Genomic DNA, 15,141 nt, shown 5'->3' with positions numbered 1-15,141 from the left:
ACATACATTGGGGCACGTGGGTGGCTCAGTGGGTTAAAGCCTCTGCCCTTGGCTCAGGTCATGATCCCAGGGTCCGGGGATCGAGCCCCGCATCAGGCCCTCTGCTCAGCGGGGAGCCTGCTTCCTCCTTTCTCTCTCTCTCTCTCTGCCTGCCTCTCTGCCTACTTGTGATCTCTGTCTGTCAAATAAACAAATAAAATCTAAAAAACAGACATACATTTTGTTAGTAATTATGAGCCTAGCCATTGATCACTGCGTCCATACGGATCATGTGTGTGCACGATGCACTCTTGTATGCAGGAGCAACACCTTGGAAACCACGCAAGGTCCATCAACAGGGACTGGCTGGATGAACCGTCGCTTCTCAGCGGAGTAAGAAATACTGGTGTGAAAACACCCTCGAGCTACCCTGTTTGAAAACCTGCCTGGGATGGGAATGGGCGTGTGTGTGCATGTTAATGCTTAGACAGAATCTGGAAGAAGGGACCAGACGCTTTGCAGAGGACACCAGTCCACATTCTGGCCTCTGCAACTTCCTAGCTGGGCGATACTGTCTTGATTCTGTGCTCAAGAACCCCCAGACTGACCATTTAGGGTCTCCGCAGGGGCTTCTGCGTGCTGGGAGAACGCTCACCGGGGGCAGTCACAGCAGTCTCTGCAGGCAGGGGGACCTGAGTTCGAATTCCAGCTCTGGCTTTGTCAGGCTTGCCCTAGAGCTCAGTACCCCACGCTCAGCCTCGGCCGCCAGGCCTCCACCTGGGGTCAAATTTCAGCGTCACCTCAGTCACACCTGTTACTCTGGGGCACTTCATCACCGTTAGCCAAGTAAATAAACCAGTCTAGAGACACTTGATGACCAAGTTAAATAAACTCACAAGTGTGATTTCACACAGAGATGGTGTCTAGAGGAAATCAAACCAGATAATGCAATAGGGTGTCTGGGAGTGGGGGACAGTGGGGGGTCGTGAGGGAAAGCCTCCAGCAGGGTGTGACACTGGGGCTGCTGTGGGATAATGAGAACAGGGTGGCCACAGAATGACCGAGGGGAAGATCCACGTGGGACAGAGGGGTCTGGACATGTCCTGAACCCCTAAAGCTGAGAGTTCATGCCTGTACATCTCCATCTTTGAGGCCCAGACCAGGAGAAGCAGTCGCCCCCCTCTCCTGCCGCCTCAGGGCCGCCTCTTCTGAGTGACTGACACAAGGGTAGCCCCCCCCATCCCACAGGGCCCTTCCCGCAAGGATGCCCCTTCTCTGGTCTACCAGGTGTCCCGCAAGTCCCCCCAGCCATGGGCAGGTGACCCAGGCCCCTCCCCAGTCCTCACCCTGGCTCTCTGGTTTAACTTCATCTCTATGACTGACAGGCTGTGAGGGAGAAAGCTCAGCCCACTCCAAGCAGTGTCCCCATGCCTCCTGCAGCGTCCTCAGTCCACAAGAGTCACTCAGCGGACACATCTGTGACCGGCTCCCCCAGGGCAGGAAGTCCATCTTCTGCTGGGTCCTCTGCACTAAGCACGGGCTTGGTAAGAGCAGCCACTTGAGTGCTTTTGTCGAGTGAGAGGCTGAATGAACACACTTCCCTATTTCTGTCTCCCCGGGGCCTGGCACTAGGCAGGAGCACGCTAACACACAGTAAAGTGGTAGTAGGCTCCTGTCCAAACGCATCTGTGTAGGTACACACACTCCAAGACACGGCTCACCTCTCACCATGGGCATTCCATAGATGTCAGATCTCTCAGACAACTCAACACAGCTGCTCCAAGAGCCGAAGCTTGACTTCTGTTTGGATGGCTTTGACAATCGCCTCCCTGAGGGGTAGCCTGCCCACCTGCTCATCAGGGCATTGGCCGACTGAAAGATGACCTTTCCTTGATGACTCAGAGTCATGGAGAGGAATGTCTGTCATTGGGCCAAGTTCTGTGTCTGCTTTTGAGGTTTTCTGTCTCCCTTTTCCCTGTTGACATCATGTCTGCTTGGGTCTTGACTGTCCATTCCCCTCTTATTTGACCTCCTGGTAGGCAGCTTCCACTCTGTCCATTCTTCCACTCGGCCCCATTCCCAGTTACCGAGTAAATTCAAACTGTGTGTTAAGTAAGAGTCACTAGGAGCTGAATTAGCATCTAAGGACCTATTTTAGTCTAGGACTTTGTGATGCCCATTTTGAGGCCTCACTGGCCTTTTGTGCCCCTTTTAGTGCCCAGCCATTCACAGGAGACCCACAACCGACATACCTGAGCACAGGTATGACTTCTTGACTTGACTTGACTTGACTTCTCTGCCCCACTGGGAATAAGGATTGGGACCAGGGGCTCAGTGAGGAGACCAACTCCTCAAACATCGGAACCACTGCCACCCCAGGCAAAGATGGCTGGCGGCCACCAGGGTGGCAGGGGCCAGACTCACATGGTGAAGTTCTCTTCCAAGAAGCAGCGGTTACGCAGCAGGCCCGCCCAGAGCTGTACGCCGATGATGCCAAAGATGAAGAAGACAAAGAAGCAGAGCAGGAGGACATTTCCCAGCATGGGCAGCGTATCCAGGAGCAGGTTCACCAGGATCCGCATACCTGTGGGTGAAGAGACTGTCAGACTTGGGAGCAGAGGGCCCCAGAGGAGAAAGGGAGAGCAGGCTCAGAGAAACAGTGAGAGGGGCCCAGGGAGGAGAGGTGGGAACACATGGGCAGGGGCTCCTAACTGCTCCCAGCCTGCTCAGTGGCCATTAAATAGACGTTCCCCTTGGTGTCGGCCCTTCCACCCAGAGGCCACGTAAATGGCTCTGGGCCCCACCGCACTTCCACCAGATTCTGGATGAATAAGCAGCTATTTAGTTACGGAGCACAATTTGTGTGCCAAACTCTCTTCTGGGCAATGCACAAATATGATCTCCTTCAGCCTTCATGACAAATCCATGAGGCTGGTGATATTATCCTTATTTTATAGAAGGGGCGACTAGAGGTCCATAGAACTAAAGCTACTTGCCTGAAGTCACACAGCTGGGAAGCAGCAGGGTCTGGATTTAAACCAGGGGTCCTGACACCAAGTCTGGCCTTTCCTCCACAACCCCCCATTACCTGGCAGCCTGAGACCGAGGCTGGCTCATCTCACTCTGCGCAGAACCCACCCAAATGAACACAGTAGGTGTCTAATGAATGTGTCCCAAATGTCCTTCATCGCTGGGGCAGCCACTGGTTCCAGCCACTCCACTGACCCACCCCACCGCATGGTAGAAGCAGGCAGAGCTCTCAGACAACCTACAGAAGAGCCATACCAGCAGCAGTGGACTCAGATCTGGCCGGAGAGCAGAAGAGGACTTTCCTTCCCGAGGAATAGCTACAAAGAACCAGCCAGCCCAGAGGAAAGAGGAATGGAGACAGAAGCCCCTTTGTGTGAGTGCTGGAGGCAGGGTGGGAATCAGGGTGAATGAGGGGGGTTTCAGGCAAGTATGGGAAGGGGAGCAGAATGTGTTGGTTACATCCTGGAGGGGCCTGATATCCGGAACCCCAGCAGGTAGGAAAAGAAAGCTTGTGGAAAGCATGCAACCTCTGATTTAGAGAGATACAGGTTCAAATCCTGCCCTATTTCCTATGTGAACTTGGTCCAGTCCCTTCCCCTCTTGGAAGATGAGGCCTTTCAGCAAAGGGGCCCAAGAAGACAGCAGCCACCCTGCAAAAGTTCCCCAGCTCCAGGGCCACACCCCTATCACAGCAAACCCTAGAGCTCCCACCCCACAGCTTGCAGCCTCACTCCCCACACACTTACCACCCTGCACATCTACATCCCTGTCCTTCCCTTCTGTCCCTCCTGCCCTGGGCTGATCCACACCACTGTCCACACCCTTCATGCCCTCCTCCCTTCCACAGGCTCAGTCCCACCCCCCAGCCCCTGCCTGTGAAACTGACGAGCTCTCCCAAGTCTGGGTGATGTCATCCATCATTACGACCTCATTACCCATCTGTATGCCACCCACTCCCCCTTGACTCTACGGAGGAAGATCCAGCCACCCCAGTAACTGGAGAATCCACAGGAGTACAAACCCCGGGCAGATGGGTCATCTCTGCTTTCGGTTTGACCCAGACTCCTTTCCCAGCCCTGTGAACCCAGCCCCATGGGGCACTGGGGTGGCTCAATCCATTAAGCACCTATCTTTGGCTCAGGTCATGATCTCCGGGTCCTGGGATCGAGTCCCACATCAGGCTCCCTGCTCAGTGGGCAGTCTGCTTTTCCCTCTCCCTCTTCTCCCCCCTGTTTGGTGCACACATTCTATCTATTTTGCTCTCTCAAATAAATACATAAATCTTAAAAAAACAAACAAACAAAACAAAAAACAGCCCCACTCCCCCACTCTGGTCCCTGTGGTTTGGCTGGGCTGCCATGGAGATCACATGACCTGGGCCTGACCAATCAGGGGCAGATTGGCACATTCTGTTCCCCTAGCCCCAGGGGTTGGTCTAGGATGGGCATGTGACCCGGTCCAGGACCAATGAGTGTCAGCCCTGAGACCTGTGCTGGAACTACCCGGGGAGGGAAATGCTTGCTTTCTGCAGAGCTTAGAAGCTGGGAAGAGTTACACCTGCAACTACTGGGACCGCTGCTGGGACTGTCTTGCCTTAGCAGGGCAGTGCCTGCCTGTGATTGAAGCCAGCCAAGGGAAAACAGAGCCCAGGACAGAACGGGGGCAATTCCTGACAACAGCCTGGAAGGGCTGCAGGAGGTCCATGAACCTTATGAAATTGCTACAAAATGTGCGAGTATGACAACATGAATTTTTCTTGGGGGAAGGTCCACACAAATGTCTATGGCCCCAACATGGGTCAGGAGCTGGTAGATCATTCTTGAGTGCATACCTTCCAAGATCCTGTGAGGTCTGACCCTACCTACCTCTCTAGCTTTCTCTCTCTCTCTCTCTCTCTCTCTCTACCCTTCACCTTTGCCTGTTTCTCTCTCAATACCAAATTTCCTAAATATACTATAGGATTTCACACCTCCATGCTTTTACTCATGCTATTCTTCCTGGAACAACCTTCCATGTCTCTTATGCCTGGCAAATCCCTATTCAGCCACCACCACCCAGCTGAAGCTCTACTTTCTGTCTGTAAAGCTTTCCCCTATTCTTTCTCACTCCTTCCCAGGTGGAGTTCATCCCTTTCTCTTCTGCTCTGAGCAATCTCAGCACCTCTGACCTAGCCTAAGCTGCCTTGGACAGTTGTATAGGTTGCATACTGCACAACCTTGAAGGTCCCATTCACTAGGCAATCTTCTAGCCCTACTGTATAATTAGGTTTGCCCTCCTGCCTCTTCCATTGGGCTATTAGCTCCTGGGAGCAGGGCCTGTGTCTGTGTCAGCATTCTCAGAACCCAGCGGGCCCTAGCCCAGAACAAAGACTTGGCCAACATTTGCTGAATGATGTGACAGGTCATGAGGAAAGAATGGAAGGTTGGAGAGGGGAGGATGAAAAGCTGGTGACAAGGAGAGCAGGGGCCCTATCCAGATTTTTGCTTATTCTAGGGGTGATGCTAAGGTGGTTGTTAATGAGGGTAATTTGGGATTTGCATCACGAGCTCTGTATGGTGTGATTTCCAATCAATAATTAATGCCTACCCCATCCTCCCTCCCCACAAAACTAGGTCAGCCTCTTCCGGGGAAAGGCAGGGGGCTCCCTAGTAGGCTGTGACCTCTAGCTGAGAGCAGGACAGGGCGAGGGAGGACTCAATACCCCACCCCCACCCCCAAGGGGGTAGCCAAGGGTGTGCAAGGGAGAGAAGCAAGGAAACAGGTCAAGCACCCATGCCATCCATCCAAATCCACACAAATGTGACCTTAGCCAGTTGCAGGCCTTTCTGGGGCCCCATCATTCATTCGCCTATCAACCACTTCCAGATGCTGTTGTCTGCCCAGCACAGTACTGGGCACGGAGGAAGCCAAACGCAAACATTCCACATCTCAGCCCTTCAGAGCTTGCAGTCTAGTGGGGGTTGGGGAGGACACGGTGTTGGGAAACACAACCAAGCCTGGGGAGTGGAGGCAGCTCTGGGAACCTTCCTGGAGGGACTGACTTGAGCCAGGCAAAGCCATGGCAAAGGCACAAAGGTATGTGACCATTCGGAGAGGCCATGCTTGGGGGCGGCTGCAAAGTGGAGTCCAAGGAGCGTAAGGCTTTATGCTAGGTGATGGATCTGGGAGGCCCATGGGCAGATTCTGAGCAGGCTGAGCCCTTGGATGGGGCAGGGACAGAGGCAGGATGCAAGCGCTGGCGGCCAGCGGCCACAGGAGAAGAGGCTGGGTCAGAAAGAGGGCGAGGAGGCAGGTGGCTCTGCTCAATTCCAGCCTGGCTGTTCCCCGGGGCCTGGCCTTTGTTGATCAATTAATTACATTTCCTTGTTCTCCAGGATATTGAAATTCTGAAAGGCTCCTCAAAACCTACTCGGCTGGCTTCCCTGAATGGCAGCCCGTTCCCCCCTCCTCTCTTCCCTCTGCCGAGCCAGGCCCCAGCTCACTCCACAGCCCTCCCTTGGGCCCAGGGAGTCCCAGGGCCACTGAGCCAAGGCATAATTAGCTAATTAGGGACTCAGAACGAATCCCTCGTTTCCGTGCCAGGGAAAAGGGGCCACAGGATTAGGGAGTCAGGGAGGACCCCAAGAGACCCCAGCTAATCCTCCTTTTATGCCCGCAGTCAAGTAATTAGCTAAGGCAAGTCAGCTGGTTCCTCTCTGCCCTCTGTTCCCCTGGCACTGGCCAAGGGAGGCGGAGGCAAGGAGGAGAGGGAGAACAAGAAATGGAGACAGAGGACAGAGATGGAGAGCAAAACAAGGAGACAGAGACATCTGCCTCAGACCATCCTTCCTACTCATGTTCCTCCACACCTATCCCCCACCCAGCCCTCCTCCTCCAGGCAGTCTTCTCTGGTTTCCACCCCCAGTTAGTCATGAAGCCATCCTGCCTCCACTTCCCGCAGGCTCTCACTCGCCATCTCTCAGGGTGAGCTTATCTGGTTCTGCCTTCTAGTGTGACTTCTCAGGCCTTCAGCCTGGGGTCGAGTCCAGAAATAGGCTCCAGGCAACCCTGAGTGTGGCTGAAGGCCCTGTTTCCCCAGCCAAGAAGGGAAAGAGGATCCCAGAGTCCCCGGGACAGCCAGTGCAGTCTCTACTTTGCCTAGAGCACCAATGCAGGACAGGATATGCGGGTGCCAGTTCTGGTCGGGCAGCCTTGACACAGAGCTTGCCCTCTTTGGGCCCCAGCGGCCTCGTCTATAGGAGATAGTCCAGCCAGCTGCTCAAGAAAAACACAGGGTCAAGATACCTCTGAGGAGGACAAAAGCAGAAGATGCTAGCAGTCCATTCAACCCCATAGGGAAAGTACTGCCAGCTCCTACTCACGGCCCCCAGCCTTTTCCCCCAGCCACACCTCCCTGTGTCCCCCAGGCCACACCTACACCTGCTATTCCAGCCAGAATGGAGATGCCTCCCCCTCATCATCCCTACTCCTTACCTTTGCACACACTCTTTCCTACCTCTGTGGCCCTCCTCTGCCATTGGGCAGTCAGTCGTGCTGGGCCCCCTCCCCAGGGCCACAGGGCCGCAGGGCTCCAGGCTGTTGTGACACAGCCAGGCCAATCCCCTGCCGGCCCCTGGAAAGCCCTCACGCACACATACAAGGCCATCCCTCCTCCTTTCTTAGACCGCAGTTGGGTGAGTGTCTCATCTGGTCCCCAGACCAACCTGGTCCCCCTGATGGGAGCACCACTGCCCCACCCTCCCTCTGTCACAGCACTTTGCACGCTCTTGGCCTTCATCCATTCCTGGCTCCACCCATGCCCCCCAAAATGGACAGTGTCCTGAGCATGAGCCCCCCCAGTGGGTGTTCTGCATCCTCCAATCCAGCCCAGGGTCTGGCACAGAGTGGCCCCCTGAAGGACGGCCAGGAAGGAGTGATGAACGGGTGGATGGAGCCATTTGACTAATATTTAGTGAGGACCTACTATGTGCCAGGCACTGTTCCAGGCTCTAGGGGGTGCATCAGTTAAAACAAACAAATGGATAAGCGGACCAAGTCCCCTGCCCTCCGGAGGTGGGACATTCTAGATGGGGGAAGGGGGACAGAAAACCACAAACATAATAAATAATCCCTTTCCTTATTTGTTGGGTGGTAAGTGTTATGAAAGTGTTATGAAAACTTTCATAAGTTTTCATAAGGAGAAAGGGATGGGGAGTGCCAGGCTGGGCCAGGGACATGGTCGATATGAAGGTACAAACAGGGGCCAGGAAAGGCCTCGCCAGCAAGATGATACAGGTCACAGGCTCACGGGAGCTGAGGGCATCCGCGGCGCGCACATCTGGGGAAGATTTCTCCCGGCAGATGGAGCAGCCAGAGCAGGACCCGAGGTGGGGGTGAGGCAGGCACGCTCAGGGAACAGCCAGGAGGCCAGTGTGGCTGCAGGGAAGTGTGGGGAGGAGGGGTTGTGGAAACTGGGCTGCCCCGCAGGGGCGAGGACTCTGGCCTCTGTTCCCCCGAGGGTCATGGGCAGAAGGGAGATGCGGTCCTACGATGGTTGGAAAGATCTCCCCAGCTGTGGGGGCAGCATGGACTCTGGGGGGCCAAGGTGGAAGAGTTCAGCCTGCGGGATGGTGTACAATCGCCTGTGTGTCGCCCCCCCGCACTCACACACATCTTGGGATGGGGGCCCTAGCCTGCAGGCTCCGAGGCCAGGGGCATGACAGCAGCCATATGGTTGCTGCCTCCTGAGGACAGCCCTGCCTTCCCCTCGGACAGAAACAGGGAGCGCTGAGGGGAGCCCACGAGAGATGTGGCCCTGCTCTTGCCCTCCCCATGTCCTCCCTGCCAGACGCCGGGCTTCTGTGTGACTCTCAGGGGGACGGAGCCTCCCGTCCATCTGTTCCTCCCCACCCCGCCCCACCCGGCCATCGATCACCTGCCATGATGATAATCCACATCTGGCTGGGTCCAGATGACAGTGACAGTGGAGGCTGGGGACATGGCTAAATTCTGGAGCTTTCTGAAGGTCAACCGACTGATGGGATGGAGGGGTGGGGGGCGGAGGAAGGAGGAGTTGGGGGATCTCCCAGGTCAGGAGCCTAAGGCCAGAGCCATGGAGCTACCATCACGAGGACACAGGACTCGGTTTGGACACGTGGCGTTTGGAGTGCCTGGTGGACGTCGACGTGAAGGCATTTCATAAGCTCGTGGGGTCTGGAGTTAGGGGAGAGGAGTGTGGCCTAGAAGTGTCAGGTGGGTGTCCTCAGGGTACAGATAGTCTCTAGATGGCACTTAAACTCGGGTGCCAGTAGGAGACAGATGGCAGAGGGGCAAACTGTCGGAGCTGTTCAACCCATTCACCCGCTTTCACCGGGGACCCCTCGACCAGACCCCCTGCCCTAAGGGAAGCTGGGCTGCAGTGGGACCAGAGGCCCTTGGTGGCAGGTGGGGAGCTGGAGCGGGAGGGACAGGGCCACGCTTCCTGATGGGCATCTCCCCTGGAGGTCTGGGGTGCTGTCTATAGACAGCAGCTGTCAGCCCCGATTAGGCAGCCACCCCGCCGGACTAGCTAAGGCAGAAGTAGTCGGACCACCGCCAGCCCCTGCAGCCAGGAGAAAGGGTGCGGGGCTGAGGACAGGAGGGGCCGAGGCTGTGGCCGGCCCAGGGGCTCCCCTCCTCTCTGTGGCCTGGCTAGGTCAGCAGAGGGTGCTGAGCGAGCGGGAGAGGCCGTCTGCCATGCATGCTGCCGCCAAAGCCAACTAATCAGGGGCACAGTGGGCGCCGGGGAGGCCGGGCCAGGCAGCATACGGCCGTGCTGCCAGGGACACAGCTGCTGGCCGCAGCCCAGTGCGGGAGGGGCCTGCGGGCTGATGAGGGGGCCTCGGGGGAAACGAATGCCAGCCTACAAGTGTGCACCCCGATACCCTCCATCCCAGGAGAGTTCACGCACGAGAGGGCGGTCCTAGTTCCAGTCCCGCGGAACGTCCCTGAACCCACTGGGGCCCTAAGAACTCCCACTCATTCTTGGCACCCCTTCTGTGTAAAACCTCCTCAAAGGACATGTGAGTGGCCCTTCCCTGCAGCCCCCTGCTGCCTCCATTAGAGCACGGGTCCCACCGGCCCACAGATCCTGGCTTGAGGATCTGCCTGAGAAGGGGCTGCGTCCAAATCTCCATGGCCCCTTAGTGGACGCTACTGTGGAGGAATGAATGAATGAATGAATGAATGAATACGTAGTGCCCTCCCTTGACCTGGTATCCCATCCAGGAATTGCTCCTTCCGGATTTGTAGAGGAGACCTTGAGCTTGATGGTGGGGGAGGGGAAGAACACCTTCACCCTGCCCCACCCCCGGGCATTTCTCCTTCCACACACTTGGCTTCTGTTCTTGTTCCCAAGTCAGGTTCTCACGAGATGTCTGGCCCAGATGTTTTCCTACCTACCTCCATCTCTTCTGAGAAGGCAGCAGCCCCGGGGAAATTGGGGCCCTCCTCTCTCCGCGGCCACACTCCTCCCCTCCCTACCTTCCCCTTGGGGGCTGCCAGTCCTTTCTCTGGGAGGCCCTGTGGGTGCCGAAGACTGTCAGCCCTGAGGTCCAAGTTATGGCCTGGGGTAGGACCCTCCTGCAGCGGCCCCCAAAGCCCAAGTAAACTTGCCTCCCTGTTTCAAAGTGAGTCTCCCAGCTTCCTGTCCAACAGATGCCTCACAAGGCAGGATCCAAGAAGGAATCCTGGGGCCTTCTTCATCTATCCTCAGCATGGCTGGCCTAACCACGACCCAGATGGACATGAACCTGGGCTGAAAGGGCCAGAGCAGGCTTGGGATAAGACACAAGGTGCCAGCCATGAGCCCAGAGCCCCTCGGCCTGATGGGCAATCAAAGACGTGCCTGCAAAACCAGGTCATTCGAAGACTTCTTCTTCTGAGACCAGAACCTTGAGAACCACTGAAAACAAAAGTCTGGGATTCTGAGGCTTGATGAGTCTAAGATTCTCCGTGACTTTCCCCAAGGCTAATTCCAATATCCCAAGAGTATAAGCATCCCACGCAATCAACGTATGGTACAGGCACCTGTCAGGAGAAGATGCTGTGTGGATATCTGCAGCCCCACAGTCTAGCAAGGGAGGGCTGGAGCCCCATTTTAGGGATGGGAAAACTGAGGCCTGAGAGGTGGAGCAACTGGCCAAGATCCCAGGTCCAAACCCCAGTCTACTGCTCTGGACACCACCCTCTGAGGCCCCAACACCAGGGCCCTCCCTCCGTGAGACGCAGGGTGGGGGCTGGTCACTGGGCACCTGTTCTGTGCCTGAGGTACAGGCAAACCCACGGGAGATGCTATGTACCATCCTCACTGTGCAGGCAGGAGAACAAGCAAGACAGGAAACTTTCCTGGGGTTGCAAAGCTAATCAACATAGAACCAAGCTTTGAATCCTGGCAGCAGTGCTCTGTGCAGAACCACTGTGCCTCCCTGCCTCCCACCCTGACTTGTCCCTGTCAGGTCACACAATGCCTGGTACCCCAGCAGCTCTGTGCTTTGCCAGTGAAAGGTGTTCGGGAAGGGTCCTGACAACATCACTTCTGCTTTGACGCTGGATGTGGGCAGGGGCTTTCCTGATGCCCTGCAGACGGGGTGGCTAGCTGGGGCACCTACAAGTTCCGGGGAGAGGAAGGAGTGGCAGAAAGGAGCCAAAAGCCCTGGGGTCTTGGGAGCGCAGGTTCAAATCCTGCCTCTGCCTCCAGCCAACTGAGCGGCCTGGGGCAATTTATTCAACCACTCTGTGCCTCAGTTTCCCCATCTGTAAAGTGGGCATCATAGCAGCTCCACCATCCTACAGCTGTTAGGAAACCAAAGAAAGCAGCCATGTAAAGCCCTTGATGGATTTCGGCCACTTATCACTCTTGGTCAGTCCACAGAGCATGCGCAGAGTTCAGCTCCCGCCCCGCTCTGCCACGCAGCCCTCCTGCCCAGTCTCCAGCTTGGGGACTGTCTCCCCACCTCAGCCTCTGCCAGGATGCCCCGAGGCCCCTGCCCTCTGTCCTCAATGTTCCAGCACCTTCCTCACAACAGTTAACACCTGCCATCTACAGCACATTGACCTCTGTGCTAAGCCCTTTATGCATGTTACAGCATTTTGTTCTTACAAAACTGTAAAGAAATTGGTCTTATCGGCCTCATCTTATTGTTGGGGAAATGGGGGCCAGGAGAAGAGCATGGAGGCCCAAGGTCCCAACGCGGGCAAGTAGAGCCCTGGGACTCGAACCTGGGCCTGTCTGTGTAGAGTGAAGCCTCAGTTCCAGGTCCCACAGCTGGGACCTGACAGTGGCTTCCTCCGCAGCTGCCGGCTTTGCCTCCCTGCCCTGGGAGCATGTCCTCCACCTCTCTGCCTCGCCCCCACCCCAGGCCCAGCCCAAACGCCCCTGCACAGTAGCAGTGATCACTGCACCAGGGACTGTGAGCTGGACAGGACTCTGCGGGCGGGCAGTGACCCAGGCCAGGCCCAGCATCCCCAGCAGCTGCCCCTGAGCTCCCCAGACCTCCCTCCCGCCCCCCTCCACAGCCTGGGCTGAGGGGCGTCATGGTCAGTGAGCTACAGATGTGGGCCCACAGGTCAGACTCACCTGGCTCACAGCCTAGCAGTGACTTCCCTAGTTTCTTACTGGAGAAACAAAGGGCACTTTTCATATTTAAATAGTGTGGCCAGTGGGCTTTGGAAGGCACTGCCACGGGCTTACTGGGGGTGCAGGCCTGGAGTTGCCCTGAGCCAGGATGGGGCACTATTAGAGATAATCAGTCCCGTCTTACCAAGGCCCAGAAACGGACAGTGACTTATGAAAGCCACAGTAAGGAGCCAGAACCCCGCCTCCTGACTCACAATCTGGTGCATTCCTCTCTCCCTCCCCCACCTTCTCCTCCACACTGTGCTACCTTTATCCATCAAAGGCTGAATGGCCAGGATAGAGCCCGGCATGGGAGCATGGAGGGACATATTTTATAAGGTCTGTAAACAACACTGTGACTCCCAGGTGCCCCATCCATCATGCACAAAGTTGAGAACTACACATCGAATCCAGTCCTCCTCGATTTGTGCAAGTAGAGGAAGTGAGGTCCAGTGACACCAAGGGACTTCCCGGATCACAGAGCGGGTTCCTGGCAGAGCCAACAACCAGACCTTGAGTCCCCTGCGAACCCAACTAAGTCTTCCGGGCTGATCGTGCTAAGGCTTTGCAGCCATTGCTATATTTTTCCAATTGCAAGGAGCTGCCCACTTTCCAAGGTTTTGCAATTAATAAATAGCCCATCCTGTCACCATTCCTGGGTCTCTAGCCTGCCATCTAGTGGCAACACTGAGAGCTACAGGCTATTGTTGAAAAGAGGGAGTCCCAGGGCAGAAGGAACTCCGAAAATGAACAGGAGGACTTGGAATGTTTTAGGGAAGCATCTAGAAAAAAAGGAGGGAACCAACCAAACCTCTCTAGGATACACTTGTAAGAACTTGTGCCTCGCCCCCTGCCATGCCACCATTCCTCAGTGACTCTGGGCAGAGGAGGTGGCATCTGGGACCAAAACGGCCCCTCCCACAAAGGTGGGGACGGACCAGCCAACCTGCTCTAACAGCCTGAGGCTCCTATTAACTGAATTCCTCATGAATATACATTGATCTTAAGGTTTCTTTCCAAGGGGAGCACGGGGTGGTTTCTAAGTTGGGGGAGGGGACGCCCTGGGTCTATTTTGGCTCCCAGAGGGTCTGTGCTCCCAACACCCCACCCCCCCAAGCCAAGTTCTGAGGCAGCGAGATTCTTTCTGTCAGCTGAGAGAGACAGTCCGCTCCCCGAGCAGGAAACCATCCCCCAGCTCTGGCTGCCTGGGCCTCCCAGTCATGCCTGTTAGCAGGCGGGAGGCCTCTGAGGAAGGACCCGGACTCCTCCCCCGGTGCTCCAGGCCACGCAGCCTCCAAAATTGGAAGCTTCGGGAGTGCAGGGCCCATCCCTGCCATTCTCTGGAGAACCGGGCAGGCTGGCACTGGGGACTGGGAAGTGACCTCCACAGCCAGGAGCCGCCTAATGAGCTCCTCACTCAGTCCTGATGGGGGGGGAGGGTGGCAGGGAGAGACACAGGCGCCACACATGCCACATGCACACGCATATACACACACATGGTCTCCTGTAGTCATGTAGACTCTCAGACCCACATGCATCCACACAGAGATGTACAGAAACCACCCCCCCAGAAAGAGACCGACACCCTATCCCCTCCCCGCAGACCTTCTCTTCTCAAATGTCCCCTTATGTCACTGCTCCCAAGACCTGGAGGTTCAGAATGCAGGACAATGTACAAACACCTGCATGTGACCCCCGGCACAGCCACACACACCGCTGGGAAAGGGTCCCGGCCCATGGACTCAGTGGCCATCGGGGGGCTGCCTCCTGAGAGCTGTCCCTGCTTGCCCTGGGACAACAATGGGGAAGGCCAGGGCCAGGGGGTGGGGTGGGCAGGAGAAACGGGGGCCCTCCCATGCCCTCCTTCTGAGGAGGCTCAGACAAGACACTGGGCTTCCCCTCTCACTCCCCAAGGTGAGACCTGGGCCTTCTGGGCATCTTCTCCCTCAGTCCCGCCCTACCCAGTCATGGTCACGGCCATCACTGACCTGCAGTCCCAGAAACACCCTGAGGCCGGCTTGCCGCACCCATGCTCCTCATTCCTGCCAGGCATTTCTGAAACACTCCGTGGCCTGGCTAGTCCCCAGGCCGCACGGGGTCTCCATTCAGACACCGTCTTGGACCACCAGGCCCCCGCCTTCCCCATGTCATGCCCCATGTGCTCCATGATGCCGGGACACCTCTGTGTCTGAGCACTGACGGCCCCGTGGCCCTGGCACGGGACAGCTGCTCAACACACTTGCTCAGTGTGTCCCTGACACGTAGTTCTCGCGCGGCTTCCATGTACCAGGGTAGCTGTGGGCACTCCATGAAGGAAACCCATCCCATGGCCGGCACCCCAGGAAAGGGTGGGGGGGCATCAGGGAGGGGGCATGCACTGTGGCGAGTGTACTGGTTAGACGCCTGGGCGCCAAGGTGCCGGCTGTGTGACCTTTCAATGGGCTAAAGACGGTTTTGAACTAGGTGATCTAGAAGGAGTCTTGTAGGATTGGTGGGGG

General features: G+C 56.5%; 1 protein-coding gene across 2 annotated transcripts in view; it reads right to left on the bottom strand.

The window, feature by feature from the left end:
* CACNA1I (calcium voltage-gated channel subunit alpha1 I) overlaps positions 1-15,141 on the bottom strand; it is a 116,796-nt gene that overhangs the window by 51,307 nt on the left and 50,348 nt on the right. For both annotated transcript variants that reach the window (XM_047742647.1, XM_047742648.1), the window contains exon 6: positions 2,404-2,563. In XM_047742647.1, coding sequence (XP_047598603.1) covers positions 2,404-2,563 — 160 coding nt within the window. The remainder of the gene's footprint in view (positions 1-2,403; positions 2,564-15,141) is intronic.

The sequence above is a fragment of the Lutra lutra genome, chromosome 8 (assembly GCF_902655055.1).
Source record: "Lutra lutra chromosome 8, mLutLut1.2, whole genome shotgun sequence".
Lineage (NCBI taxonomy): Eukaryota > Metazoa > Chordata > Mammalia > Carnivora > Mustelidae > Lutra > Lutra lutra.
The sequence above is the reverse complement of the archived record's forward strand: the minus strand, read 5'-3'. Positions and strand labels throughout refer to the sequence as shown.